General features: G+C 51.6%; 1 protein-coding gene across 2 annotated transcripts in view; it reads left to right on the top strand.

Moving 5' to 3' along the window:
- PLB1 (phospholipase B1) overlaps nt 1-27792 on the top strand; it is a 135314-nt gene that overhangs the window by 28614 nt on the left and 78908 nt on the right. For both annotated transcript variants that reach the window (XM_021087673.1, XM_021087674.1), the window contains exons 3-16: nt 3783-3844; nt 5074-5146; nt 6342-6400; nt 9853-9893; nt 10458-10501; nt 13442-13532; nt 13859-13910; nt 16052-16138; nt 17870-17932; nt 18696-18775; nt 19897-19972; nt 20893-20997; nt 22343-22399; nt 27042-27113. In XM_021087673.1, the coding sequence (XP_020943332.1) occupies nt 3783-3844; nt 5074-5146; nt 6342-6400; nt 9853-9893; nt 10458-10501; nt 13442-13532; nt 13859-13910; nt 16052-16138; nt 17870-17932; nt 18696-18775; nt 19897-19972; nt 20893-20997; nt 22343-22399; nt 27042-27113 (962 nt within the window). The remainder of the gene's footprint in view (nt 1-3782; nt 3845-5073; nt 5147-6341; nt 6401-9852; nt 9894-10457; nt 10502-13441; nt 13533-13858; nt 13911-16051; nt 16139-17869; nt 17933-18695; nt 18776-19896; nt 19973-20892; nt 20998-22342; nt 22400-27041; nt 27114-27792) is intronic.

Raw genomic sequence — 27792 nt, 5'->3', positions numbered from 1 at the left:
TGAGGAGCAATGTTTTAATCTCTTAAGCTTGGAGCCTGAAGGAGCAGGAGCTGTGCTGAGTGGGACATTTCTCAAAGTTGTTCCAACACCTGAATTCCTCTGCTTGGGAGGGTCCTGGCAAAGCTCAGTGAGGTGTTGTAGTAGCAGGAACAAGCCTGGTAATCTAGACATATATCCTAGGCTCCCATCTGGGCTGCCTGAGGCTCAGGGCTATTGCTGATGAGACATGCCTTCTTCCCACTTCACCTAGATGGCCTCTTTTCAGTAGTGTCCAGATCAGGCTTGGTTGGCAAACAGTGGCCCATGGATCAAATTCAGCCTTCTGCCTCTTTATGTGTGACCTGTGTACTAAGAATGATTTTTACATTTTCAGATTGATTTTTTTTCCTGCGGACATCTAGTTGTCCAGCACCATTCATCAAAGAGATTTTCTTTTCTCCCTTGTGTTGCCTTTACACTCTTGTCAAAGAGCGGTTGACTCTAGTTATGTGGGTCTATTCTGGGTGCGCTCTCCCGTTCCATTGGTTTGTCTGTTCTTCTGCCAGTGTCACCTGGGAGCTTCATTGTAACTTTTTTTCTTGAACATTTTTATTTTATTTTTGTTATTATTTATTTATTTAAAGTATAGTTGATTTACAATGTTGTGCCAGTTTCTGCTGTACAGCAAAGTGATACAGTTATACATTTCCTTTCTTATATTATCTTTCCATCATAGTCTGTCTCAAGAGACTGTATATAGTTCCCTGTGCTGTACAGTAGGACCTCATTGCTTAACCATTCTAACTGTAATAGGTTGCATCTATTAACCCCAAACTCCTAGTCCCTCCCACTCCCTTCCCCTCTCCCTGAACAACCACAAGTCTGTTCTGTGTGTCTGTGAGTTGTTCTGTTCTGTAGAAAAGTTCATTTGTGCCATATTTTAGATTCCACATATAAGTGATATCACATGGTATTTGTCCTCTGACTCACTTCACTTAGTATGATAATCTCTAGTTGTATCTGTATTTCTGCAAATGACATTATTTCATTCTTTTTTTTGGCTGAGTAGTATTCCGTTGTATATATGTCCCACATCTTCTTAATCCATTCATCTGTTGATGGACATTTAGGCTGCTTCCATGTCTTGGCTGTTGTGAATAGTGCTGCTATGAACTTGCAGGTGCATGTATCTTTTTGGTAATTTGAAGTTTGGTAGCATCAGTCTTCTGACTCTGTTCTTCTCCTTTGATATTCCATTGACTACTCTGGGTCTTTTGCTTCTCCATATAAACTTTAAAATCCAGTGTGTTGATATACATAAAGGTTTTTATGTTTTTAAATGGTTGAGAAAAATAAAAAGAAAGGTATTTCAAATGATTTCCTTTCAATTCATTTGAATTTCATGTAATTTCATGAAAATTACATGGAATTCAAATTTGTCTCCATAAAGTTAATTTGTTTACCTATTAAGTATGGTGGCTTTCACAGTACAACAGCAGAGCTGAGTAGTTGTGACAGAGACCATATGGCCTGTGAAATCTAAAATATTGACTATCTGGCCATTTACAGAAGAAGTTTGCCAAGCTCTGGTCTAGATCTTGGGCCGTGACTTAGGCTTAACTTGGTTCTAAGCATGGCCCCTGTAGCCAGACAGCCCATTTTCAAATCCTCCCATCACCATTTACTCACTTTGTCATCTTTAAGATGCCACTTACCCTCTCTGGGCTTGTTTCTTAACTGTAAAGTTGGGGATAATGGCATTTATCATGTAAAATTATTCTGAGGAATAAATATTTCATGTAAGTCCTTGGCACAGTGCCTGGCATATAGAAGCTGCATATGACTACCATGTACATTTTCATCCTGGCTTAGAAAAAATATTACCAAAATGGTCTCAAATCTCTGCCCCACTAATTTGTCTACCCCCGCCCCCCCGAGTCCCAGAGTGATGATCATCTTAAAATTTAACATGTCTCTTCAAAAACCAGTCACAGCTTCCTCTTGCCCATGAAGTAGCCTGGCATTGACAGCTTCCCCATCTGTGCAACCTCACCCACCGTGCCCGCCCCTCCCCTGATTCCCAGTGCTCTCTGCTTGTCCACACCTCTGTGCCTTCCCATCATGTGGTTCTTTCTGCCCAGAGACCTTTCTTCTGGGAAGTTCTAAAGAGTCGCTGGGATTTGGGGGCAGGTGACAGCCAACATTCCTATTACTGGCCCCAACGTGGAAATCAGTGCCTGATCTTACGTGGGTGTGAGATGGAAACATACCCATATTCCTCATGAAACTCCAGATAAATTCTTCTCAGGGTCAAGAGTTAAAGCTGCAGGGAATTTCCTGGTGGCCTAGAGGTTAAGGAGTCAGCGTTGTCACTGCCATGATTTGGGTTTGATTCCTGGCCGGGGAACTTCTGCATGCCCTGGCAAGACCCATGCCCCCACCCCCACCAAAAAAGAAAAAGCTTTAGAAGGTGAGTGGGGTGGAAAGGAAATCAAGCCCTCTCCTCCAGGTCAGGCCTCCCTTTGGCCTTATCTGATGCCATATGGGGATTCTTGCATGGTACAAAGAGCATGCACCCTGGACACAGAACTGGGTGAGGGGAAGCCAGGGAGCCACACTTCTGATTACATGTCAGTATAATAAAGGTCTCGTGAAGCTGTTTGAGTGAGGTCAAGATTACATAACAAGGTGAAAAAAGCTCATGATGCGCCATTAAAGGGAGCTGGTAGGATACACAACTGCATCCACACTGATTGCAACTGAATGAAAAGTGTGACTGATCTGGAGCCTGAGTGATGGCAGACACAAGAGCATGAACACACGAGCGTCTCCTGGTGGCAGGGATAGCAGCTCCACGGGTTCCTTAGCTGTTTTTGTACCGTACTATTATTTGTGCATTTAAAAAACTTAAATGTTTTATGGGAAAACTCATTGGCTTATAAAGTGAGTCATTGGACATAAATTATATTTTTTTAAAGTAAAAACAAGTAAATGTTTTAATAGAGTGGCCTAAGGGAGTTCCCCTCATGGCTTAGAGGGCCAAGGACACGATGTTGCCTCTGTATGGATGTGGGTTCCATCTTGGCCTCGCTCAGTGGCTTAAGGATCTGGTGTTGCCACAAGCTGTGGCATAGGTCGCAGATGCAGTTTAATGGCTGTGGCTGTGGCTGTGGCGTAGGTTGGCAGCTGCAGCTCCAATTCAACCCCTATCCTGGGAACTTCCATATGCGGTGGGTGTGGCCCTAAAAAGAAAGGAAAAAGAAAAGAAGAGGCTCTGATGTAAGTTGGGACAAGGACGGTGTCTTTGCAGTCTCCCCTCCTGCCTTTTCTTCCCCTTCAGTAAGACCCCTCGAGATGGCCCCTGTCCAGTCATTATGTGCAGTCCTGGCTGCTGGGAATGCTGTAAGGAGCCCTTCCCCCAAGCTCCCGTCACCCTTCAGACTGTTCTGGAACGTCCTCTACCTTCCCTGATATGTCCTGGGTCTCCAAACAGCAGCAGCAATTTGTCCACCATCGCTCTCCTCAAGAGTTCTGCCCTTTGCTAAGGAAGCAATAAAGAAATCTGTGATACGGTCCACACTCATTATATAGGGCTATCGCTGACCCCTCCCAGATGGCACTTTTGCTTTTCAGCCTGGGGATTCTGCTTTAATAGGTTGCATTAATGGAAGCACGATTCCCCAAACAGTGGAGGTGCTAGTTGGAGGAACAGAACCTGGTGGGGACGAAGGGCATGAAACCTGAAAATCTGGGTGGGAGTTAACTCCAATGAAATAACCTGAACTACTTTTACTTTCTTCTAGGAACCATACAGGCCCATACCTCTCCTGAAGAGAAGGCATTGGAAGAGCAGCTATGGCCAGAGGTCAGGGCCCTGACCTCTTGGGAGGGAGTGCGTGTTCCCTGCTAGGGGGGGGATCTAAGTCTTGCTGCAGGTTGGCAGGTCCCTCCCTGAGGCCTTGAGGGAATGGGCTGGTCCAGCTGCTACCCCAGGGACAGTTGGGCTGCCTGGCAGAGCGGAGGCAGCAGAACTGTGTCTCCTGGAATTGGAGGCTCATCATCCCCCCAGATTGAGCAGGTGGTTCCCAGAAGTGTCCAGCAAGACTTATAAATGGGCTGGTTATCTCTGTGAACCTTGAAGCCGATGCTGTGAATTATCTGGAGGCATCTGGGTGAGGTTTTCCCAGAACATCCACAAGATAAGCGTTGAGAGTAAATGCTTTATCTCTTACTGAAATCAGTAATTCTCAAGAAATTCACTTGTGTCTCCTGGTGACAGAGAGAGGTGGTCAAGCCACTCATTTGCCCCCCCCATTGGAGTATTTCCCCTTCCAATCTCAATTCTGGGGAGAAAACACATGGTCTCTGTTCCCCAAGCCCTCCATGTGATTCACAGATGCAGAGGATGCTCTGGCTTGGCATGGGCATCTGAGGAGGCCATGTGGTCTTAAGGACCCCAACACTGGTCATCTAGTCCCTCCTCTGCTCTCAGCAGCCCCTTTGGGCTTAGGACACGGGCCAATCTGGGGAGGATGTGAGAATCCCCAGTCTCTGCTTTATCCAGTTACTAGCAGCAAATGAACATAATGCCTCATATACCTGCTTATGTGTAAAGATGAAAGTAGATAACACCAAAAATATAATATCACAGGATGGATTTTTTTAAACTTTTTAGTCTAGATATATTGAGTCTCTTCCTAATTATTTTTGTTGTGGTAAAATATGCTTAACATAAAATTGACTGTTTTTGTGTATACAGGTCAATGGCATTAAGTACATTCATGTTGTTTTGCACCTGTTACCACTATCTGTCTCCAGAATTTTCTCATTCTCTCAAGAATTGGTTTTTATTCTTTATCATTCTCCCTTCCTCTTCACCCTACTGTTCTGAGGCATCCCTACCTGCCACGTGCTAAAAATCATCGTCAGTAGGCACATGTCCCCTTTTACTAGACAAGCTGTGTCTGGGGTTGGAAAATCATGACCATGGACAATTGTTGCTTCTGGATTTTGAGCCTGGGAGAAATCTTTCTACACCAAGATTTCAGACATGCAATATTTCGGGTAGCTGATGTTTCTGATGTTTGTTTGTAGTGGCAGACCCTGAAGAGTTTCCTCTTCTCATGCACCTCGAAGAAGTCAGAACCCCGTGTGCCTTCGAAGTCAGGTACGTGACCCTGAGCCGTGAGCCAGGAAGGCCCGTGTTTTCTCCCTGGAGTGGCCAGCAGAAGCTCCAACCATATTCCTCTTGGATCATTTGGCCAGTCAAGTCCTCCCTCTTCTCCATGCTTAATCCCTCATATCTCCTCTTTGCCCCCTTCTGTCATTTCTGTGGAGGGACACAGCCCAACACACCACTCAGGGATAAAACTAACATGGCCCCATGGTGGTTGCCCTGGGCGCTCACCTCCCGGAACTCGCCTCTAGGTAGGTTGGAGCTTGGTCCCTCATGGGCCTTCCCCAACCCTGTAATGTAGCCACTGTAACAGGAGCTGCTCTAGACATATTATTCCTGTAATTGCCTAGTCCATCTAATGCCCTGATGCTACGAATGTTGCTCCTGAGCTGGCCCTCTTCTGCAGCTTCATCCTATCACGTGGCTGCATCATAGACGGTACTTAATGACTTCATGTTTGTACTGACTTATCAGGGTTTCCGGTGAAACATGCTGTTCTTACAACTCTGTTATGTAAGGAGTGTGCAGAGAAAACAAAGTTGACATAGTTCTTAGGAAGTGGCTTCTTTAGGAGGCTTGCCTCTAATGCCCTGGTAACATGCCCGAGGAGTATGACAGTGGTTTCTAGGGAGACTTAATTCTAAGAATGCTGGTGGTTCTGGCGGGTCCCAGGGCTTCCTGGTGTACCGTTTGCATACAGCTTGCATCTGATGTTTATCTGATGTTTATGTGTGTTCATAGGCTCTAAATGCCATTCTCTGGAAAATCTTCAAACTAACATGACCCCCTTTTGAACCCAGATGGTTTTCATTTTAATTTGTTGCTCCCTTACTTATTAATGACGGCCCCAAAAGGCAGAGCCAAGGGAAGGAGAGAAGCTATAGGCAGAAAGAGGGCAGGGTGAGAGGGAAGCGAGGGCCGTGGAGGGCCTTCCATGGGACACCTGTTTGGAGATCTGAGTCCCGTTCACAATGTGACCTCCAGAGAGGAGGGAGCCCCTTTCAAGAAGAGTTTCCAGGGCTCCCAGCGACTGCCTGGTCTTCAGCCTTCCATTTCTATGGCCAGCAGACCCAACCCTGGCTGCCGTCCTTGGGCTGGGGGACCTGAGTCTGCTTCTCCCATTTGGTGTGGGTACCATCTTGGGAAACCAGATCTGACCTTCTTACAGGAGTTTTTCTCTTTGCAGTCCACTCTCTGAGGCCTTCTGACATTAGATTTGTGGCAGCCATTGGCCATATGGAAACTGTGAGTATTTCAAGGAGATGGACGTGGGAGGTGGGGTTTGGGACGCGTGACCCTCTGAATGAGCTCCTGGTAAGCAGGCAGAATGTTTCATCATGTTTCATCTGCAGAGAGAACATCAGAGAAGTCAGATGAAATCCCCAAATCTCGGGTTCTGAGTTCTGGTGCTTGTTTTTTTTCTAAATCAAGTGACTGCCTCCCTTTACCTTAGGGTGAAGAAATGTTTGGAGTTTCTCATTCGTAAATTGATCCTCTGGACAAATTAAGTCACAGGTCACACAGAATTTTAAAAAGAAGCGTTTAGGAGTTCCTGTCTTGGCTCAGCAGTAACAAACCCGACTAGGAGCCATGAGGACACAGGTTGGATCCCTGGCCTCCTTCAGCGGGTTAAGGATCTGGTGATACTCTGAACGTGTGGCTGTAGTGTAGGCCGGTGGCTATAGCTCCAGGTCGACCCCTAGCCTGGGAACCTCCATATGCCATAGGTGTGACCCTAAAAAGCAAAAGGCAAATAATATAATAATGTTTTAAACTTTCTATTCATGAGATAAAGAACAGAGATGGCCTTACCTGTTTGATAAATGTTTACAAATACATTCATCTTTGCCAATAAGTTTTAAGTGGTATCATTTTATACAGTCAAGTAACAGAGAAAGAAAGCGCTAAGGAGGGGAAGATGGACAGACAGGAGAGAGAAGGGTGAGCGGAAGGAGAAGAGGGTAGGAGAGCCGGGCAGAAGCCCAGTGTGAGCCCCTAGTCAGTCCTGGCTTCCACCATCCCGCCTGCCCTGGTCTCAGCAGAGCTCGGCAGCCCGGCTGCCCCCCAAGTCCTAGCAGCCCCCAGCTGAACAGACCACTCATGATGTCCTGAGCTCTGCCCCAGCTGCTGCTCCCCTACCTGAGCCAGGACGCCCCCTCCTCTCCCCTCCAGTGTCCCCCTCCACCCCTGCCTGCCGCATCTCCTTCCCAGGGTCCTCCCTGCAGCCCCTGCCCCTGAGCCCAGCCTGCCTCCTCATGGCAAGCTCCCTCCTGCCACTCCGCACCCAGTGCTGGTCTTAGGTAAAGGATGACTTTGCGTTAGGAAACTGACCAGGGCCCCATGAAATCTGACAGCCAGGCTCCCCACCTTGGTTCTAGTCTACCTGTGATGGTGGTGTTCAAACTGCACGTGTGACTCTGTGCGTGTGTGTGTATGTGTGCATGTGTGTGTGTGTGTGTGTGTGCACGTATGTGGATGAGGGTACAGGTGGCACTTTCCCAGTGGGAGAGATGCAGAGATGGGAAACGGGAATAATGAGAACGGAGGTTCCCTGTCACTCACAGCACAGGGACCCTGCTGAGCCTGTGCGTCCCTGCGTGCTGATGGTTACATTGTGGAGCCAGGAATGGGTGACACTCGCTGGAGGACTCAGGCAGGGAAACTCACTGCCAGGAAGCCTCCATCCCAATCAGCTTTCTAAACTTAAACCAATCAATGACTTTTGGTCCCAGCTCCTCCGAAAGCCTTCTTGCGCTCATGCATTATTCAGCCCCACGGCTCCTGCTGTCACTCAGCTCACCCCTTCCCCTCCAGAGCCCCAGGCCCTTCAGTCCGGAGGGGCTCCCAGCCCCAGAATCATTATCATGACACTGACGGCACCTCTGCCTTCAGGATAAGCCCGGAAAGCACAGTTCTTCGGAGGCAGCCTTCCTCGGTCTGCCCCTGAGAGGCAGCTGTCATGAACTTAGCCTGTTTTATAAAAGACATCAGGCCAGGGAAAAATAATAGAAGATGGTGACACTAAAAAGACCCAAGTCCGGGCGATGCTTTTGCTTCAAGTGCCCAGAGTTTCCTGTAACCAAGGCAGCAGTCCCTGGGACCATCGCTGGCACTTTATGCTTGCTCTGGACCTGCTGTGTAAATATTCCGGAAAATTATTTGCAAACTATACTTGTGATCCGTGTTCGAGATAAGAAAAAAAATCAAAACAACCAACACACACGTACGTATAAAAATTGAAGATCCAATTCGCATCTCCTCTCCTCTTTCCTCAATACACACACACTCCAAAATACAGGGTGTGTGTGTGTGTGTGTGTGTAACCTAAACAGGGTTACACCGCAGTACACCATCTGTGACTTTTGCTCCCCTTAGTTAAGAGTCACGGGTGTTTTCCATGCCAGGGAGGTTATAATCCCCAGCCTCAAATTCCTTGGGGCCGAGGCTTGTGTCTTAGTTGTACGCCTCTAGCGCGCAGCCCACGTAGCCCACGAAGCACCTGGCGGGAAAACAGCAACATGGGAGTTTGCTGGGGTGTCCCCGCTGTCCCCGGGGACGTTTCCCTGTGCTCGCCCCCACCCTCTCCATCTCGTTCTTCTCCTTCTCCCCCGTCCTTCCCCCTCACCACCCCACCCCGCTTTTCTGAGAAAACCTCTGCTGTCAATCAGGTCCCCTTTGGTTGGGCCAGGCTGTGCCCCTTGCCCCCGGCCCCAGAGGCTGGCCTCCCTCAGGACTTCACTGTCTGGCACCTTAATGATCCATGTACTTGCCTTTTAGTGATTTTGGTTTTTTTGGTCTAATATGTTACCTTTCCCTGGAAATTTTGCCTCTCATGCTCCCTCTTACTGAGACCTAGAGACAACTCCATCCTGGTTGGCGGAAGGTCATGGTCGCCCTGCCTCCCAGGAGGGGTTTTAAGACTGACTGGCTGTCCTTGGGGCTGGGTCATTCAGGACAGGCAGGCTCCTTAAAGGGAAGCCACTGCAGGCTGGGTGCAGGAAGTGTGGGTACCGTGTCACCTGCCACCACCACACCTGGAGACAAATGTCTTCTAGGCATTTTGTATCGGAACCTGTGAAAATAATACCACTGACGACAGCTAAGGAGTCTGAGCTTTCTATGCACGGGGCACAATTCCAGGCACCCCCAGGACCTCCCCAAAGACCAGGGAGCCTCTCCAGAGGGCCCTGTGCTGTCCAGCATTTACCAAGGGGACGATCAGAAATGTACCTTGTTGGTTCAAAACATAGTTCTGCAGCAAGGATTTATTGATGTGTCAATAATTTATTGATGCTTTAGGCTCTGCTCTAGATATGAGGAATGGGATCAAGAACAAAACAAACACCAATTCCTGTCCTCATGACGCTTACATTCAAGGCAGGGGAGGCAGATAATATACAAATACAATTTGAATTACGGGAGGTCACAATAAAACAGTCTCTTCGGTTTCTATGTAGGATGTTAATATTCCACAGAGATGCATTTACACCTCCTGTGGCTCAGCGTTAGGACCAATATGCTTTGGAAAAAGACTTTCTCCTCTCCCTGAAAAATAGACCGGGTTGGTTTGGCCTTTTTCTGGATCCTCGGGTTCCCTTTGGTCAGGGGGAGGGGTGTCTGGTAGGCAGCTGGGGTCTCCCGAGGCCCGTTCTGCCACCTGCCCTGGCCATGATGCTCACACCCTGTATCTTTTCCAGCCTCCAGACTCAGGGACGGCTGACCCGCTGAAGCAAAACTGGTAACTGTCCTGGAACCACAGAGTGATGGAGCTGAGGGGAGCCTCAGAGCTGATCGGCTCTCATCTCCTTGCTTCATTGGCAGGGAAACCTGGGGACCAGGGAGGAGATGGCTGCCCCAGGCTCCTTAGGAGCAGGTGGCAGAGCAGGGACCAGGATACAGCCTCCTGTGTCCCACGAATCCTCCCCCCTCACCTCTGGCTCTCCTGGGTGGACCAGAGGGGAAAGTGGAAGAGGCTGAATGCCGGATTCTTGCTTCCTCCCTCCAGTGTCCTCGCTCTGCTCTGGGGGAGGCAGGCAAGGTTGGACCAGGGTCAGACTCATTTGACACAGGGCTCTGTGTCCCCTTCCAACTTTGGATCAGACTAGAGTGGGTGGGGAGGAGGGTCCAGAGCTGCTCACCCCATTACCATCTGAGAGGTATGTCTCTTCTGTCCCCAGGAAGGATTAATCCAGAGCCAGAGCAATGCTGAGCCAACACTTGCTATGAAACAGATGCAGTGGAGGGCAGGGGTTGGTAGGTGGCCAGCGCAGTCTGATGCTTATATGTCCGCTTCTACTTGCAGGACTGAAAATAGACCCCCGCAGGCGTGCATGGGAGTGGTGACAGGTGAGTTCGGGGTTTTCATGGCCAGAATCCAGATTGTCCCTGTCCCTCCTGACACAGCATTTTGGTTAATGAAGAGGATATACCCTATTGGCCACTTTGTCACGGAGCCTGAAGAGAAAGGGGGAGGCATTCTGAGAGGACAGATGGGGAGCCAGGGTGGACAATGTCACATTCCCTCAAAGGAGGCCACAAGAAATGTGTCCCAGGGTCTCTGAGTGAAGAGACCCCAGGAGGCATTGGGTTAAGGACAGGGGACATGGGAGAGGGGTGACGTGGGGGGTGTCGAGCCAGAGTCCTGAGGCTCCTTCTCCTCCAGGACCCCAGGGCCAGCCCTACAGCACTTTTGTGTGGGATACCGGCCACCCTTCACTGCCCCACCCCCGACCCCCCACCACACCCATGAGACCACTCAGCTCTCATTTGCAGTTTATTTCATTTTGTAATGACGCTCTTACAAAATAAACACATCAATGGGGTTCAGGAAAATGAAATGAAAAGAATAAAAACCAATTGTAATCCCACCATCTGGAGATAATCATTGTTAGCATCTTGGCCTTACTCCCACATCTTGGCCTTTTTTTATATGAATATGCTTAGGAATATGGTATCTGTCACCTGCTTTTTTTTCTTCACTTCATCTCAGAAGTCTCTTGCAGCTCGATTAAGTCATCCCAAAACCTCCACGTCCCTTACTGCCAGCTCAATTAGGCTGGTGGATAGAGTCCCTTATGCTCAAAAGTCAAGAGCAAGGAAATCACCTTTCACTCCATAATTAGAGCGAGGAGACACGGGCCGCGGTGCGAGTGCTCTGCTGGGCTGACACTTGAGCATAATGACAAGTGAGGTAGCTGGTGCCTGTCAGTTCAGCTGGTGAGTTCCACCAAGGGCCGGGGAATTAGGAGGCTCCCCGCAAGGCCAGGGATAAATAACATACATGAGTCCTGCCTTCAGCCCTCGCCATCCGGCAGGGGAGGCTGAGGCCTGGTACCCAGCCCTCCAGGATCTGATTGACAGGTGAGGGGATATTGATGACCAAAGGGGTGGGAGTGTCCCCTTGCAAAGGGTCAAAGAGTTCTGAGAGAGGAGGCCCCTATGATTTGGTGACTGTCCCAGCTTAGGCTAGGTTCGGCCCTGTTTCCCTTTAGACAGTAGGAAAAAAGAAATGAGATGGTGGTGTCTAGGAAGATAGGTGCGGTTTAGACCCTGAAACCATTGCCTGCTTTCTCAATGTGTCTCCATTTTTTTTTTTTTTTTTTGTTATTTCCATACCTACCCAGTCACAAGTCCTGATGCTCCCCAGTTGAGAACAGAAGTCCCACTTGGCTAGTGGTGTAGCAGAAGGTAGCGCAGTGAGGGCAGCTCGGACCATGCACCTGAATGCCCTCAGAGGCAGGACTCCCCTGGAGCTGCCATCAAACCAAGCCTATCTGAGGGGTGCAAGGGAGCAGCACACTGGGCAGCACGCTGGAAGCTCAGCTGGGTGGCCAAGGCCACCTGCAGGGGCTCAGCTCACGTGTCCTGCAATCCCACAACCTAGAGCTCTGCAAATCTACCTGCGCACTCGCCCCCCATGGCCATTTTGCAGATGGGAAAACAGAGTCCCGGGGAGGGAAACCGACTCTCCCAAGGTTAAAAGGTCAGCATGTGACAGAGTCCCTGGGAACCGAGGTGGTCCAGCCCCGCGGTCCACGCCCTTTGTCCTGATCCCACTAGCAACCCAGAGAGAGGCAGTGAGGACAGACCAGGTACACAGCAGACCTAAGACAAATGATGGGCAGCTTAAAGTAAAAACATCCAATTTGTGTGTGATGGCAAGGAAGCAATGCATTACAGATGCCTTTAATTTGGAAAGCAGGTCTCTGAAAGCTGGAACCCCAGCTCTTCCTGTTCTGCCATTCATCCTCACAGGCTCTCCTGCGGGGAGGGAGAAAAAGGGTCCTCCCTGCCACCTGCCCACTCACACGTGTACACACACACACACACACACACACACACACACACACACACACAGAGTCGTCCACACTGTCCCTGTCGTCTGCAGCTGGTCTCAGAGCCTTCAGTTTTCCCACTGCATGTGGGCACGCGCTCATTCCGCACACTGGCCAGGGCTCTGAAAGGGAGCTCGATAGTTTGGGTTGAGGATGAAGAGGATGCAGTCCCACGTGGCTTGAGGGCTGCCCACGCTGACAAAGCCCAGGGACCCCCCCTCCCAGCCCCGCTCTCCCGCCCCTCCCTGTCTGCTGCCTGCATGGTGTCCACTCCCTTCAAAGGCGCCCCCTCCAAAGCCACCTTCTGGACTCTGCTGCCACAGAGCCCCAGGTACTCATGGACGAGGGCCAAAAGGGGGACTGGGGAGGGGCCACCTCCCTGCTGTGACACTCTCCGTGGCTCTGCGCTCTCCTCTCTCTCAGGAGCAAGGCACAACCTAACTGCACCTGACAGCACTATTTTTAGCAGTCCCCTGGCTGTCAGCTCTGGGGCGCGTTCTCTGTGTGTTCCCCAGAGCCTTCCCACCCTGCTGTCACTCTCAGGGGATGGGAGGGGGAAGGGGAGATAGCCTGCCTGCCCGCCTGGGTTCTTGTCCCAGCATTTTCCCTACGAGTCGATAGAGCCGGACAGTGAGAAGCTTTGGCGGCCAGGAGCTCAAGGTCAGATCCCAGCCACTTTGTGAGAACTTGGGGAGCTGGGTTAATGTCCCCCAGCCTCAGTTTCCCCTTCACACCCACCTAAGGTGCTGAACTCTTGGCCCAGCCGAGCACTTGACAAATGTTCATTTTTTCAGCTCTGTTCACATCAAGAGGCCTGCTATGAAGTTGACCTCATAGCCCAAGGCAGGTCGTGCTATGGACCAGGGGCAATGACCCCATCCCCAAGGGGGTCAGTCTTTACAAGCGACTTCCAGCTGCCAAGACTCTGGCCTCAAACCAGCTCTCTCTTTAGTCCTTTCAGATGTCATCAGACACTTCAGTCCATCTGTTCTGAGGCCCGTGTGCACCCCTGGAAAGGGAGCGGTACCCCACGATGGTGCTGAGTAAGCTCTTTTTCTGGCTCTTTCCAGGGCTGTGAACTCCTATCAGTCTTAGGCTTCTAGACAGGGTGGGGGCCTGGAAAAGTCAAGAGGCTTAAAGATAGAAATCTCTGTTAAGTCAAAGCTGAAATGTGTCTCCTGCGATGATTTTAGTGTTTTGATGGGTCAAACCTAAAACGTCAGGTCAGCATCTGCTCTCCAGAACCCAGGAGGGGTGCTGTGTAGCCTTCCGCTCAGAGGCTGGCACCTGGGCTGGGGCAAGGGACTTCCGGCCCTCCACTAAGTTGTATTTAACTGATTTTTCTCTCTGCTTCCCTCCCTCCTTGCAGAGACTTGTGGATGCAGGCAAAAGAACTGGTGAGGAGCATGAAAGGGAACCAGGTGAGAATCCATCTGACTCTGGAGGGGCAGGGGGTTGTCCGGATCTTCTGTGAGGCAATCAGACCAAACAAACCAAGCAGCAGAGGCCCAGGTCCATGGGCCCTGACCTTGGCAACCAGTGTGGCCCGAGCCTTCTAAGACCACCCTTCCCATGCTGATTCTCTGGAGGCCAGTAAAACACAGGGCCACTTCTTATGTTCCCAGTATGGTCCTGCCAAGAGTTACCAGATGGACTCAATAGCTTCTCACTCAGGGAGGGGGGTTGAGAGCTTGGATTCCAGAGGGAGACCAGCTTGAGTGTGAATCCCGATTTTCCACCCGTTAGCTATGTGATGTTGGGTAAGGGGCTTAACCTCTAAGCCTCAGTTTCCCCATTTATGAAGTGGGAGTAGCAAAAGCACCTGGAGCACAGGGTTTAGGGTGGATTAAATGAGATGCTGGATGTGCCTGGCAGAGTCAGCGCTTGGTGCAAGCTGTTAGCCATCATTGTCCTTGAAGGAGCCATTGCTCTTAGGATTAATTACCATCCCCGTTTTAATTCTTGGGTGGCGGCCTCTGTAACAAACAGGCTGGGGCCCTGGTTCCCACTCTCCTAGCAGTTTGGATGCTCTTTGCACAGTAACTCATATGTGATTTTGTGATAAGCCTCCTCTAATCTCTTGTGCTCTCCTCGTGGGCAAGTATCAAATCAAGGCAAGCCTTGCTACCAAGCTGGCTCTCCCAGGGACTGTGCCTGGACCCTGGGAGCAAGGGAGACCACTGTCTGGGCCAGCCGTGCATTCATTAAGCGTTGAGGCGATCAAGCCTGGTCTTTCCAGGCTATGCATGCACAGGGACAAATGTAGAAGCGAAGCTATAAAGAGTTGCTTCCCCTTAACCAGAGACTTCCTGAATTTCTGGAATGATCACAGCATTCTGGAAAATGGCTAGGAGGGCTGGAATCCAATCCTGTCGTGCAGATGAGGAAACTGAAGCCCCAGCAAGTCATGTGACCTGTCCCCGTTCACTCAGCCAGTTAGAGCTAAAATCTAAAGTGCCTGGTTTAAAATCCAATGCTCCTCAAGTGTACCGTGCTGCCTCTTAAAAAACAGAGGTTTCTTTTTTATTCCCCAAGTAACACACGTTTATTAGAGAAAGATCAGCAGAAACAAATCTGACTAGCATCCATGAGGACACAGGTTCCATCCCTGGCCTTGCTCAGTGGGCTAAGGATCTGGCGTTGCTGTGAGCTGTGGTGTAGGCCGCAGACGCGGCTTGGATCCCACATTGCTGTGGCTGTCGTGTAGGCTGGTGACTACAGCTCACATTCGACCCCTAGCCTGGGAACCTCCATCACCGCGGGTGAGGCCCTAAGAGACACACACACACACACACACATCAGAAAACACAGGTAAACAAAAAAATATGAAAACCATCCAAAACTGACCTTAAACCTGATGCCCAAAGATAATTACCATTCACAACCTGGCATGTATTCCCTTCTATATTTTTTTCAAGCACATATATCTGCAAATATTTTATCAAATAGGGATCTGTATATATTTTATAAAATAGTAGATATAGATACTTTTCATAATCTGCTTTTCTTGCTATCATATTCCCCATGGTAATTATAACACTTTTTAAACGGCAACATGGTGTCTCATCTCGTGAGCATTCCACAGTTTCCATAACAATTCCCTATTTCAGGCATTTGTATTGTTTGCAGTCTTTTACTCTTATGAACATGGCTTCGACATTGTCACTTAGTCTTTCACACATCCTCGTTTCCTTCAAGTACATTCTGGGGAAGTAGAATTGTTGGATCAAATGGTAAGCCTTGAAAAGAAAAGTTTTGGAGTTCCCTTGTGGCACAGTGGGTTAAGGACCCAGTGTGGTGACTGCAGCAGCTCAGGTCACCGCTAGGGTGCAGGTTCCATCCCTAGGCCAAGAACTTCCATATACCACAAAGTTTTGATATAGTTTGCCAAATTGCCTTCGAGAGCAGTTATATAACTTTAAATTCCCACCGTATACTTTATTTGAAAAAGGAAATCCATAAATACAGCCTTTGGAGGGTAGGTATATGAAACTGAAAGACATGAAATGAAAGAAGTTCTTCTGACACCAGTTCTCACCACCATCTCTGTCCTTTTTTCCAGCAACTTGACTTTCAAAATGACTGGAAGCTCATCAATGTGTTCTTTGCTAATACGAGCCAGTGTCACCTGTGTCCTTCTGCCCAACAGGTAAACCAGGCAGAGCGATCGCAAATGCTGGGGTGGGTGCAGAACGAACAGACCAGACCCACCTGGTCTACACCTAGGTCAGAGTTAGGGCAGGCTGGGATGTAGCTAGACAGACAGACAGATATCTAAGGGCTCAAGGAACCCTATCGAGGGACGGGAATTTTTACTTAACCATCCTTCGTATCAGGAAAAGGAAACTGAACTATAGATGAGCTGAGTCAGTGGTCGTTCTGCAACTGAGGAAAATCCTCTTGGTAGTTAAAAAATATTTTGCCTCTTTTAACTCTGATTTTATTTAAACACTGAATTTAGGAAATAAAGCAGAACATGAAGGGTTTGTTTGTTTGTTTGTTTTTGTCTTTTTGCTATTTCTTGGGCTGCTCCCGTGGCACATGGAGGTTCCCAGGCTAGGGGTCAAATCCGAGCTGTAGCCGCTGGCCCACGCCAGAGCCACAGCAAGGCGGGATCCGAGCCGCGTCTGCAACCTACACCACAGCTCACGGCAACGCCGGATGGTTAACCCACTGAGCAAGGGCAGGGACCGAACCCACAACCTCATGGTTCCTAGTCGGATTCGTTAACCACTGTGCCATGAGGGGAACTCCCAGAACATGAACTTTTGACTTCACCTCTTGAACTCCAGTTCACCATGAACTGTTGTTTTAATGGGAAGTTGTCCAGCTGTTCATGTGAATAGACTATATCTTTCAGGCTCTTTGGCGTTTCTAGAAACAGGGTAGGAAATGTGACTTTTTAAAAATATTTGTATACGTGACTCTCTATGACTTAAGTCTTTATTGAAGAGTATCTGGGTGTGGATCAGGTGAAAAGAAGAGAGTGGCTTAGATGCCTAGACTATGGTGATATAATGGCTCCCAGATGACTCTTCAAGAGCCTGAAGCCTGATGGCCACCAAGCTGGCTCTGCCACATAGGGCGGTTCCATTACCTGTCCCCCTGTCCTTTCAGCCATATTCTTGCCTTTCTCCATCGCCCCATGACCCCTGGTCCACCACCAGCACCCCCTTTTCTTTAGTGATGCTGGGCCCTGGGAGAATGCTGCCGAAGCCCACCTTCCCTGACTAGCTCTTGTTAGACAATATTCCCGTGGATCACCAGGTTTGTGGCATAGAGGGCTTGAAGGCTGTTCTATTTCACCTCCATTTGTTCCCAAGCTAAGTGACACGTGCATGCCCTGTTTGTTCTCTGCCCCGCTCCCTCCACTTTGGTCATCATGCACCCCAACAGTTCCTCATGAATTTACACATTCAGGCCCTGAAGTTTGGAGGCGCATCTGGACCCTTCATCCCAAGTGTAGTGGTGTCACTCTTAGGACCTGACTTTCTTTCTTTAGATCAAAGTGATTCCACCAGCCTTTGGGAGGAAGGCCCATCTCCTGTCCTTTGTGTGAGCTTTAAAATTGCCTTGACGTTGGGTTGGCCCTTCCCTGACATGGACCTTCTCCCTTGGAGGAGTTTGCTTTTTTCCTGGTGGATGGCGGGTTGAGGAAGTCAGAGAAAGGACGAAACACCTAGGAAGCTCGGGGAACTCAACACTCGTTTGTGGGAAGCTGGGGTCTAGATGGGACCTTTGTCACTATCATCTTTGCCAGGGGAGGGGGGTTGGGGAGGGGAGGAGACAGGCTGCCATGAGCCTGGGTATCCTTAGCCCCATGTCCCCCATCCCCTTGTCCCCTGTCCCCACCTTGCTCAGCACATTTCTCCTTCCACAGCAAAGACATGTGACGAGCAGCTTGGACAAGCTGACAAGAGTGCTGGACCACCTGCACCAGGAGGTGAGTCTGGCGGTCCCCCAGCTCCGTGGGGTCACACACTGGGGCACTGGAAGGAGCTGCCCTTTGGTGGGTTGGTGGCGCAGGCCCTGGTTTCTTTCCAGTGGTCTCCACCGGGATGGGGGAATGGACCCAGGAGAGAGACCAAGACCCCAGGGAAGGCTATGGAGGGGCCAGTCTCCTCACCCTTGCAACGAAAACCCAGGTCAGGTATTGAGCTCTTTGCTCTTGCAAAAGATATTCCTGCGAGGGACGCCTGGGGAGGAAGAGGGATACAGCCCCGTTCCTCCCTGGGGTCTCGGGTCCCGCTCTTTCCTGAGGCCTGTCTCTGACTGTGTCTGCCATGGCCTGGAGGGGTCTTGAGCTTCCCGAGAGAATCCTCCAGGCTTCCCTAGAGAATCCAGGATGAGCAAGGCAGGTCCTGGGACCCCCAGGGCTCTCCGGATTCTCATCTTCCCAGGCACTTGCTGGGGAAAAGGGTGCACCGTCCCATACCACCTGGCCTCACCACCCTCTCCACGCTGTGGTGGGGAGATGCCCTGCCCACCATGAGGGACAGCAAATGACACATTTGTGGCATGGCACACTGGGCCAGTCTGACAACTTTGAACTGACTCCAGTCAACCCCCGCCCAGAGGGACTGCCTGTTTGAGACCCAAGGAGAGACCCATCAGGCGCAACCAGACCTCAAACCAGGGGGTCCAGAGAAGCTGCTGGGCAGTGATGGTGACTTTGCAAATGCTTATCTCGTCCCTGTATCTCCTAGGTCCCCAAGGCATTTGTGAACCTGGTGGATCTCTCCGAGGCTCTGGGGAGCTTGCACTGGCAGCCAGGCACTCCGATCAGGTAAAAGGAAGCAGAAGGGGACCAGTATTTGATTGGTGCTATGTGCCAGGCACAGCGTGGGGCACTTCCCATGCAGTAATTGATCTAAGGAGTGAAGCCCGAGAGAGAGTAAGTGACAGTGTGAGACCACACAGCCCAAGAGGGCAGCGTCAGGCTGCGGGAGGGGCTCTCGGCTGCAAATTATTTTGGTGACCAAGTTAAAGGATGAGATGTTCAGTCTGGTTGATGGAGTGCTAGGCGCCCTACCCCCACCAGAATGATGCGAGCTTTTAAAAAACAGCTTGGGCAAAACACCCAGAAGCCAAGAAGCGTCACTCCTGGGAACTGAAGAGACATTTGAGGGAGTTCCTGTCGTGGCTCAATGGTTAGCAAACTCAACTAGCATCCATGAGGACGCGGGTTCGATCCCTGGCCTTGTTCAGTGGGTTAAGGATCTGGCGTTGCCATGAGCTGTGGTGTGGGTCGCAGATGCGGCTCAGATACCATGTTGCTGTGACTGTGGCGTAGGCTGGCAGCTGCAGCTCTGATTCGACCCCTAGCCTGGGAACCTCCATATACCACAGGTGCGGCCCTAAAGGAAAAAGACAAAAAAAGAAAGAAAGAAAGAAAGAAAAGAAAAGACAATTGAGCCTGAGTGTACTTTATTTTCACGAAACTTGATTCCCATGTATTTTTGAGATTTTTTTTGTTCATAGATTTAAACTTGGTGAACCCAAACCCTGAGATTTCTGGCTTTGCACCTGGCAAAGAAGATAAAGGGAGGATAAAGTCAGGGCAGAGATGGCTGGAAGCAGTGGCAGCAGGGAGGAGAGGGCTGTGCTGAGACAAAAGGGGGGGGGTTGAAGAGGAAGGAAGGTGCAGGTGCTCAGAGCTGGGGAGGGAGAATGGCAGGTGGGTTTCTGGTTGTGAGCAGCAGTGAGGGCGGCGCTGTGAGATGGAGCATCTCCATAACGAGCCCTTTATTCCCCCCAAAGTGTGCATCCTTCTTGCCTTCAAAGACCTTGGCCTCTAAGACGTCCACCTTTGCCTCCCCACTCCCTAAGCAGCTCCCAGTCCCCAGCTCCTTTCTTCCCCCAAGGGGCAGCCTGCACGATCTCACTTCTGGCTTGTTGTACCTGCAGCCCCTCGGCGGAGCCCTGCAGGTGCTCAGGGGAGACCTCGCAGCTGTCCAGGGTTGTGACCCAATGGTCCTATCAGGTGAGTCCACTGGGACACTGGCTGCTGGCTCAAAGGGGCAGGTGGGTAAGAGCAGGGGTGGAAGGAACAATAAGAGGGCCAGTTTGCTCAAATAGAACTCCTCCAAGTGAATTCAGGGCTGAGAGTCAGCAACCAAAGAGAGCAGCTGCTCTTGGGGTCCCTTGCAGGTGTGATTCTATGTTCCTGTATATAAAGTGGGGGCTACAGTACTGGTGGGGGTGAGAGTGGCTGGAGGTGTAGGGGGAGGTGGTGGTACCTAAGGTTAAAGATGCTGAAGAAGTTTGCAGGTCATTCTGGGAGGCTTTCAGTCATCACCACCCCCTGGACCACTGCATCTGTGGCTGGGGATCTGGTTTGCCCAGACTGGGCTGATGCCGCAGACTCCAGGCAGGGGCTCCTAAAGATGTGAGTCTAGTCTATAGAAGAGACCCCAAGACACTGCAGATGGCTTCGTCCCCCCGGCCAACTACCCAAAGCACAGTTCCTACCAGCAGGCGTTAACATGATGACTTTTATTTAAGAGGGAAGTTTCATATGTGAAACTGTAGGGCCCTTCTCTCCAGAATGACAGCTTCCGAGTGGTTAATAGCACATCCCTGTTCAGAATGCAGCCCTCGAAGAGCCTAGGGGGCTCTAGCAGTGTGCTGGGCTGGCATACGCTTCTTGTGCTCCCTGGCAGTATATCTCAGGTCTATCTCCAACCGGTATTGCCTAACGCTGGGGCTTCAGAGGAAAACACAAATTTGATTTAGTTCAGCAAAGGGCCCCAAAGAGTGGGAGCTTCCAGCTAGCATTTAATTCAGGAGAGCCCGGGGTGGGTGACCCTGGCCAAGGGACTACTGGGGACCCCCTGGTGGGAGGATGAGGCGGGGACGAGCCTTGCTGGAGCTCCTGGTGCCCATCTCTGCTCCTTCCTTTAGGAAACCTGGGAACGACTTCTGGCCTCCAGCAAGTACAATGAGCAGGAGTCCTTCGCCGTGGTTTTCCAGCCTTTCTTCTATGAGAGAGCCCTGCCTCCACCCTCGGTGAGTAGGGCCTGGCCCACACCCTCCCCTTCCCCCTTCCTCTCCCCGACTCCTGCCCTCTCCTCCACAGAAGCCCCAGCCCACTTGGGCTTTGCGGAGCCCAGAATGTGTAGTCTCAGGGGCAGATGCTGCTGTATTCTCTCTATAATTTGCTGATGATTTCCCTGTGGGGTTGGAGAGCCTGTGAAGTAGGTTCCTGGAGGCAGAGCAGCCCAGAGATAAAAAGCGTGGACTCCATCCAGACGGCTCCTGGCTCTGGAACGGGCTGGCTTTGTGACTTTGGGCAAGTTGTTTGGACTCTCTGTGCTCTAGTTTCTCATCAGTGACATCAGCGTCGTTATTAATATTCCCTCCCCTCGTGTGGTTGTTGATGTGAATAAGTCCACGTTGAGGAGCTTAGCGTGGGTGCCTGGTGCTTAGGAAGCTCTCAGTATCTCTTAGCTGCTGTGGCTACTCAGGGTGGCGTCTCCAGGCACCACCCACACTCCTCCCCCTGCAGGTTCCTCCCTGTCACACTGGAAGGGAGGGTCATTTGAGTTGCTTCCTCACCCAGGTTGCTGGGCAAATGCCCCTCACTCTGGGGAGACCACAAGTACTGTGGTGGGTCCACTCAGCTCAGGGAGGTCTCTCTGATGCCTCTGGGGCTTCGCCTCTGTGCACCTGAGATGGTCCCTCCCTCCAGGCTCCTGGCTCCTACTTTGGACATTACCGCATCCCTCCAGGACTTGAGTGATGTTTAAAGAATGATTTAAAAGAAAGAGGAAGGGAGTTCCCGTCATGGCTCAGTGGTTAACGAACCTGACCAGTATCTATGAGGACACAGGTTCAATCCCTGGCCTCGCCCAATGGGTTAAGAATCCAGTGTTGCTGTGAGCTGTGGTGTAGGTCGCAGACACGGCTCAGATCCCGTGTTGCTATCTATGGCTGTGGCGTAGGCCAGCAGCTGCAGCTCCTGTTGGACCCCTAGCCTGGGAATCTCCAAATGCCACAGGTATGGCCCTGGGGGAAAAAAAAAAAAAAATGAAAGGAAGAGGAGGAATATTAGTTCTCTCCCTCCTACTCAGACCACACCTGGATCACTCCCCTGCTCCTTCTGCTGCTTGGTCCAGTATGGACACCCCCATGGTGACAGGAGCAGCCAGATGTGTGAGCTGCACCTACAGGCACCCCCCTCTGAGCCCTGACCCCAGACAGCTGTTCTCTTAAGTTCCCGCCATGAGAATGGGGAGCAGCTGAGAGAGTGGGGGTGCATCACACCCCATCTCTGGCAGGAATGCTTCAGGGTGCGCAGCGGGACCATCCTATCCCTGCAGCACACGGGCCTTCTCATCTGGATCTCTTTCAGGGGAAGCGGCCACTCCAGGATCCCATCGCACTCGCCCTGACTCTCTGGAACAGCATGGTGAGTGGCCAGGAGGGCTGCCCTGCCAGCCCGGGGTTCGGTCTCCAGATGGAGGAGCAGGACCTCCATGCTGTGCCCGATCTGCCCGCTGCTCTGATGGGCGGACTGCAGGACCCCCCAGGACGATGATTCTAGGCCACCTGGGGTCCCTCCCACACCCAGTGCCAGCCCAATGGGGACTGCCTGGGAGTTTCGCCTCCTCGTCCAGAGGCAGGGCTGCAGCCCTGATGGTGAGCAGGGTTCCCTGGGCAGCCTCCTCCGTCCTGCTCCTCCTGGGGCAGGGACCCTTCCTCGGTGTCTGGCTGGGGGACTTCACCTGGAGTGGGGCACAAGGGGACAGGCTCACAGGGCAACCCGGGCCAGCTTTCCTCTCGCTTTACACTTAATGTGCCGTCGTGTGGTTTCAGATGCCCAGGGTGGAGTCTGGGATGAGTGTGGCCTCTAGAGTGACAAAGACCTGGGTTCGAGGCTCCTTTCTGTGAAACCCCTGCTCTAACACATGGCGAGTGTATAGCTCCCTCCCAGCCCTCAGCAGCCCTTACCCTGGGGGCCCTTCTAGCTCTGTGACAGGCCTTTCCCCAGACTCTGGAGGTCCCCCAGGGCCATCTGGGACCAGTCAGTGGATGGAATCTTACGTCAAAACTTTGAACCTCTCCAGGGCACCAGACAGAATCTTGATTTTGTCATTTATTTATTTTTTTCCCATCCGAGCTGCCCTATTTTTAGAATTCTGATGGCAGAAGCTTGGTTTTCTTCTTCCTTGAATTAGAAAAATTTCTCTCCATCTCCTCAACTGACGCGCTCTGCCGTGTCCCCTGGGCAGCTGTATTTGGGTGCATGTCAGCCGGGGAGACGGCAGCGGGGACAGGCACTGGCCCCAGACGGCCCGCATCAGATCTTCGGAGGAGGCGTTTGTTTTTCTTTACACAAGGACCCTTGTTAGCAGGCCTGACCCCCCGTGAGAGAGTCGCCCAGAAAGCCCCTTTTCCCATCTCCTGAGAAGGGCCGAGAAAAGGAACGTGTTCTATCCTGCACCGGCTGCCTCCCTCCACCCGCTCTTTGGGGGAGGAGGGCTGATGATTGCAGCTCAGGCAACGCTCCCTCCTCCTCTGTCACCTTTCTCCCAAGCAACACAAAGGCGCCAGCCAGGTGCCTGCCCCACGCTGGGTGCAAGGAAATACACGGCAGACACACCCAACGGCTGCTGCCTTTATCGAGCTGAGGGTACAGCTGGAAGAGAAGAGCAGGAGCAAAGGCATGGGCTGCACAGATTCGGGCAGGAGGTCAGGGTAGCCCCATGCGGGTGGGGTTGGACCTGGCTTTGACGGGGACGTGGCAGAAGTGGGGTTCATCGGAGGAGGTCAGGGCTGGCATTCCGTGTGGACAGAATGAGAAAGGAGTGTGCAAATGCATGAGCAAAGGGACATTGGGAGGCTGGCCTGATGAGAGAGCAAACGGGATAAGGAGGCCCCGAGAATGAACAAAGCACCCGTGCATTCAAACAGGTGCAGCATCCTGTAGCCTATGCGAGGGTGAGGATGGGTAGGTGTCCCGAGGGGACCAGAAGGTCTCACACTCAAGGCCAAAGGATGGGGACCCAGTTGGTATCCCGGGCTGCGAGGAGGAGGCAGCTTTCCTAGGTGGGCAGATACCCGCCCAACCAGCCCGAAGTCATTTCCCGGAGAGAGGCCTCAAGGTTCCTGCAGCCAAGCCAGCAAAGAGGGAGGTGTGTCCCCGGGCATGTCTGTCCCTGGCTTCCTCTCCGGCGACATGCCATCCCCTGGCTTCCGGAGCGTACGCAGCTGCAGAACATGTGGACAGACCCTGCAGGCGCAGGTTAATTTATGAGAAATTGGGGATGTGAGAGGTTAGGGCAAAGGACGCTGGGTAAGGAGCCAGAAAACCTGGGTTCTGGGTCCAGCGGTGGTTTTGCTTGTTTCTTGGGATGAGTCTCGTGGTCTCTCAGGACCCCCGTTTCTCCATCGGTGAGCCTCAGAGGGCCTGGGAAGATATAGGAGCGGCTCACCCTCAGGGTCCCTGCTGTGTCCTCCCGGGAACTCAGGGAGCCAGGAGCCTCCCTGCTTCCACCTCTGTGTCTCTGCTGCGTTGGGCTGAGGTGAAATCCAGCTGTGCCCATCACGCCTGCATCTGCAGCAGACACACAGGGCCCCATGTGAGGGGGCTACCCTTAGGCTGGGGAGCGGAGAGGGGCCACCAGAATCGCTGTGACTGCTGGGGCCCAGGTAGCACCCCTTCTATCCTCGACCTCACCCCAGGACACAGAGGTGGTGGTGGCTTAGGGGGCTCTGAGGGCCAGTAGAAGAAAACCCCCCCACACCCCTCATCATGAGCAGCCCTGATTCAGAAACACACCCAGCATTGCCCCAGCCGAAGGAACCAGCCAGAAGCTGAGCTCCTGGCACAAAGCAGGGGGGGATTCGGTGTTTGGGACGGAACTCATTCCCTAGACCCTTGATGCCTCCTCAACAACGTCTGGGGATTCTTGTACAAAGTCGTGTTGACCAGACCCACCTTTAGGGAACGCGATTGTCAGATCCAGTGCCAGTGCTGGGCCGCAGGGCACGATGAGAACAGTCTCTGGGGACCATGGTTCACGGTTGGTGGGAATCTCAGAGCAGGGCAGAGGTCACCCCTCCCACCCTCCCACCCTCCAGTTCATTTTGGGGTCGAGAGGCTGGGGAGGGGAGGGGAGCAGGTAAAGGACTGAGAAGGGGAGCAAGAACTCCAGACCAGCACCAGCAGCATCCCCGGAGTGTGTGCGCAGCGCAGGCAGTGGAGGGAGAGACAGCGGGGATCGCTAGACAGACCCTGAGGATGCCGCTCAGAGCAGGTGTAAAGGGGATGAGTGTACTAATATCCATGAGGACACAGGTTGGATCCCTGGCTTTGCTCAGTGGGTTAAGGATCTGGCATTGCATGAGCTGTGGTGTAGGTCACAGATGTGACTCAGATCTCACGTTACTGTGGCTGTGGTGTAGACAGGTGGCTACAGCTCTGGGTAGAGTCCCTAGCCTGGGAACATCTATATGCCGCAAGTGCAGCCCTAAAAAGCAAAAAAAAAAAAAAAGATGCTTCTTTCTCAAGATCTCTTTCCAGATTCTAGCAGTGATTTAATTCTTGAAAGACTGGAGAAGTCAGACAAACTTGGTACCAGGCCACCAACCCAGGCGCACTGAACACTCCCTTTCAGGTGGCCCTGAACCTTCCAGGAGGAACTCTAACTCTTAGGAGTGTCCACCATCAGAATAAAACTGAAAGGAGCTGGGGAGCCCAGTTCCTCCTCCAGCCCCAGGCTAAAGGTTGCCACGCCTTTTCCAAAAGGTCAATTACACCCTCTTTATCTGACTCCATCCATTTGGTGAAAAGCCAGCCTAAGCAGGGTAAAGTTTTCTCCCTGCTTCTGGTTCACTGGGCTCAGATGCTGGGATAAGATATTGCTGAAGAATCTAAAATGCTTGTGGGTATAATGAAAAAAAAAATCATTATATATAAAATTAAAATAAAATGTTCGTGGACAATGGCAGAGCCTGAGACTGAGCCGGGGGTGGGGGAGCTGTAGCCTCCTGCCTCTTATGCCCCCCCTCAAGGTCCAGGGGATGGGAAGGGGAGGGGCTTGGGACCCTGGGGGCAGCAGGGCTGACAGCAGCCAGGAGGTTCCCAAACAGCAGAAGACAATGCATGCAGGAGAAACTCTGTGACTTCTCCGAGCCGCTGCATGTTTAAGTGAAATTAACATTTATGCATCATGAACATTTAAAAATAGCAAACGGAACTTACAGTCCCTCCTCTGCTGACTCCTCCACCTGCCCACCTCTTTCCATCTTCCCTCCGATGCTTTTCCCCGAGGGGATTGCTGCCTTTCCCTGCAGGTTCACCATACGCCTTTCGTCCGAGTTATTAGACAGGCCCCGGTTATCATGCAAGTAGCTGCCTCTATCAGTGCTGATATCACTATCACTCATTCCCGAACCTCTAGACACTCTAGCTGTTACCGTGGGGCCAGGCTGTGCTCTGTGTCACTGTGCCTCTTGGTCCCCGGTAGGGACGTGGGTCTTGCCAGGTGACGGAGTTTCCTTCATTCCCTGCTGTTGCACAGGAGCCATGTATGTACGGCCCTTCCTTCCCATCCCTGCTCTCCTCTCAGAGGCAAATTTAATCACCCCTCCGCCCCAAGGAGAGGGTCGCAAAGTCAAGCTGAATAACTGGCCCCTGGGTGGTCGGAAGCCCGTGACCCACCGAGAGCGATTTGGACGGATCTGGCCTCCAATGGCCTCGTGTCAGCTCCACCGCTCAGTTTCCCTATAACAGGAGGGGTGGGCTGGGAGTCCACGGTTCCTCTCCTGCACTGGGCCTCGACTTGAGTGTGCGCATCAGAACCCCTGGAGGGCTTGATAAAACACAGGGAGGGCTGGACCCCGCCCCCGCGGGGTTTCCAACTCCGAAGGTCAGGCATTGGGAGCTGGGAGTTTGCATTTTTGCTGTGTGCCCAGGCGATGCTGCTGCAGCCCACCCGGGGTCACACTCCAAAAAGCACTGGGCTGATGAGCTTTTCTCAGTGGTACCCTAGGAGGCGGCCACCCGGGTAAGACTTTTCTGTTCCAAATATCACCTTCTTTTCTAGATGGAGCCAGTAGGACAGAAAGATGAGCCATTCAGCGCAAGAGAGAAGAGGCCAGTGAAATGTCCCTCTCAGGTAGGCAAGGGCTGTGGGGGAAGGGAGGGCCTCTCCTGCTGAGCTGGGGAGAGGGACGGGCTCACAAAGAAGTGGGCTTTTCTGTGAAGTGGGTCTTACCTGGCTGAGACATTAGCCCCATCAGAGTCGGGGGGTCTGTTCTTCTGGGCCTGGGCACAGCTTTGCATATGTGGCACTGGAGAGCTGTTTTAAGAGAAGTGAGGCCCCTCCCATGGCTGTGGAGGGCATAGGAACAAAGCCACAGCTCACCTGGTCTCAAAAGCCAAGCTGGGTGTCTTTAATATGTGCCAAATGTATAGTAGGTATAGAATTAATGTGTGAAGAAATTAATGAGAAAAATACCTGGAGGGAAATGAGTAGAATTCCTTTTATCAGATGTTTGGCTTTCTTGATGAATCGGTAAGTTTTTTGTTACTAGGTTATAAGAACAATATACTATGTCTTCTTTTCCTCTTTGCCTTGGCCGTCAGGAAGCTTGAAACTAAATTCTCTTTTCATGGAAATATGCCTGCTTTGCCTGGTGGCATGAGCCTCGGGTAGAGAGCCAGAGACACTGACTGTTGCAAATGGGAAATTTCAAGGCATCAAAGAAAGAGCTCCTTCAGGGGACTCGTGGGCAGCAGGGAGAAGAAAAGCCAGGGAGTGTTTCTCTCATCATTTGAAGGATGGTAGGAATGTT

The sequence above is a fragment of the Sus scrofa genome, chromosome 3 (genome assembly GCF_000003025.6).
Source record: "Sus scrofa isolate TJ Tabasco breed Duroc chromosome 3, Sscrofa11.1, whole genome shotgun sequence".
Taxonomy (NCBI): Eukaryota; Metazoa; Chordata; class Mammalia; order Artiodactyla; family Suidae; genus Sus; species Sus scrofa.
This window is presented reverse-complemented; position numbering and strand designations above follow the sequence as displayed.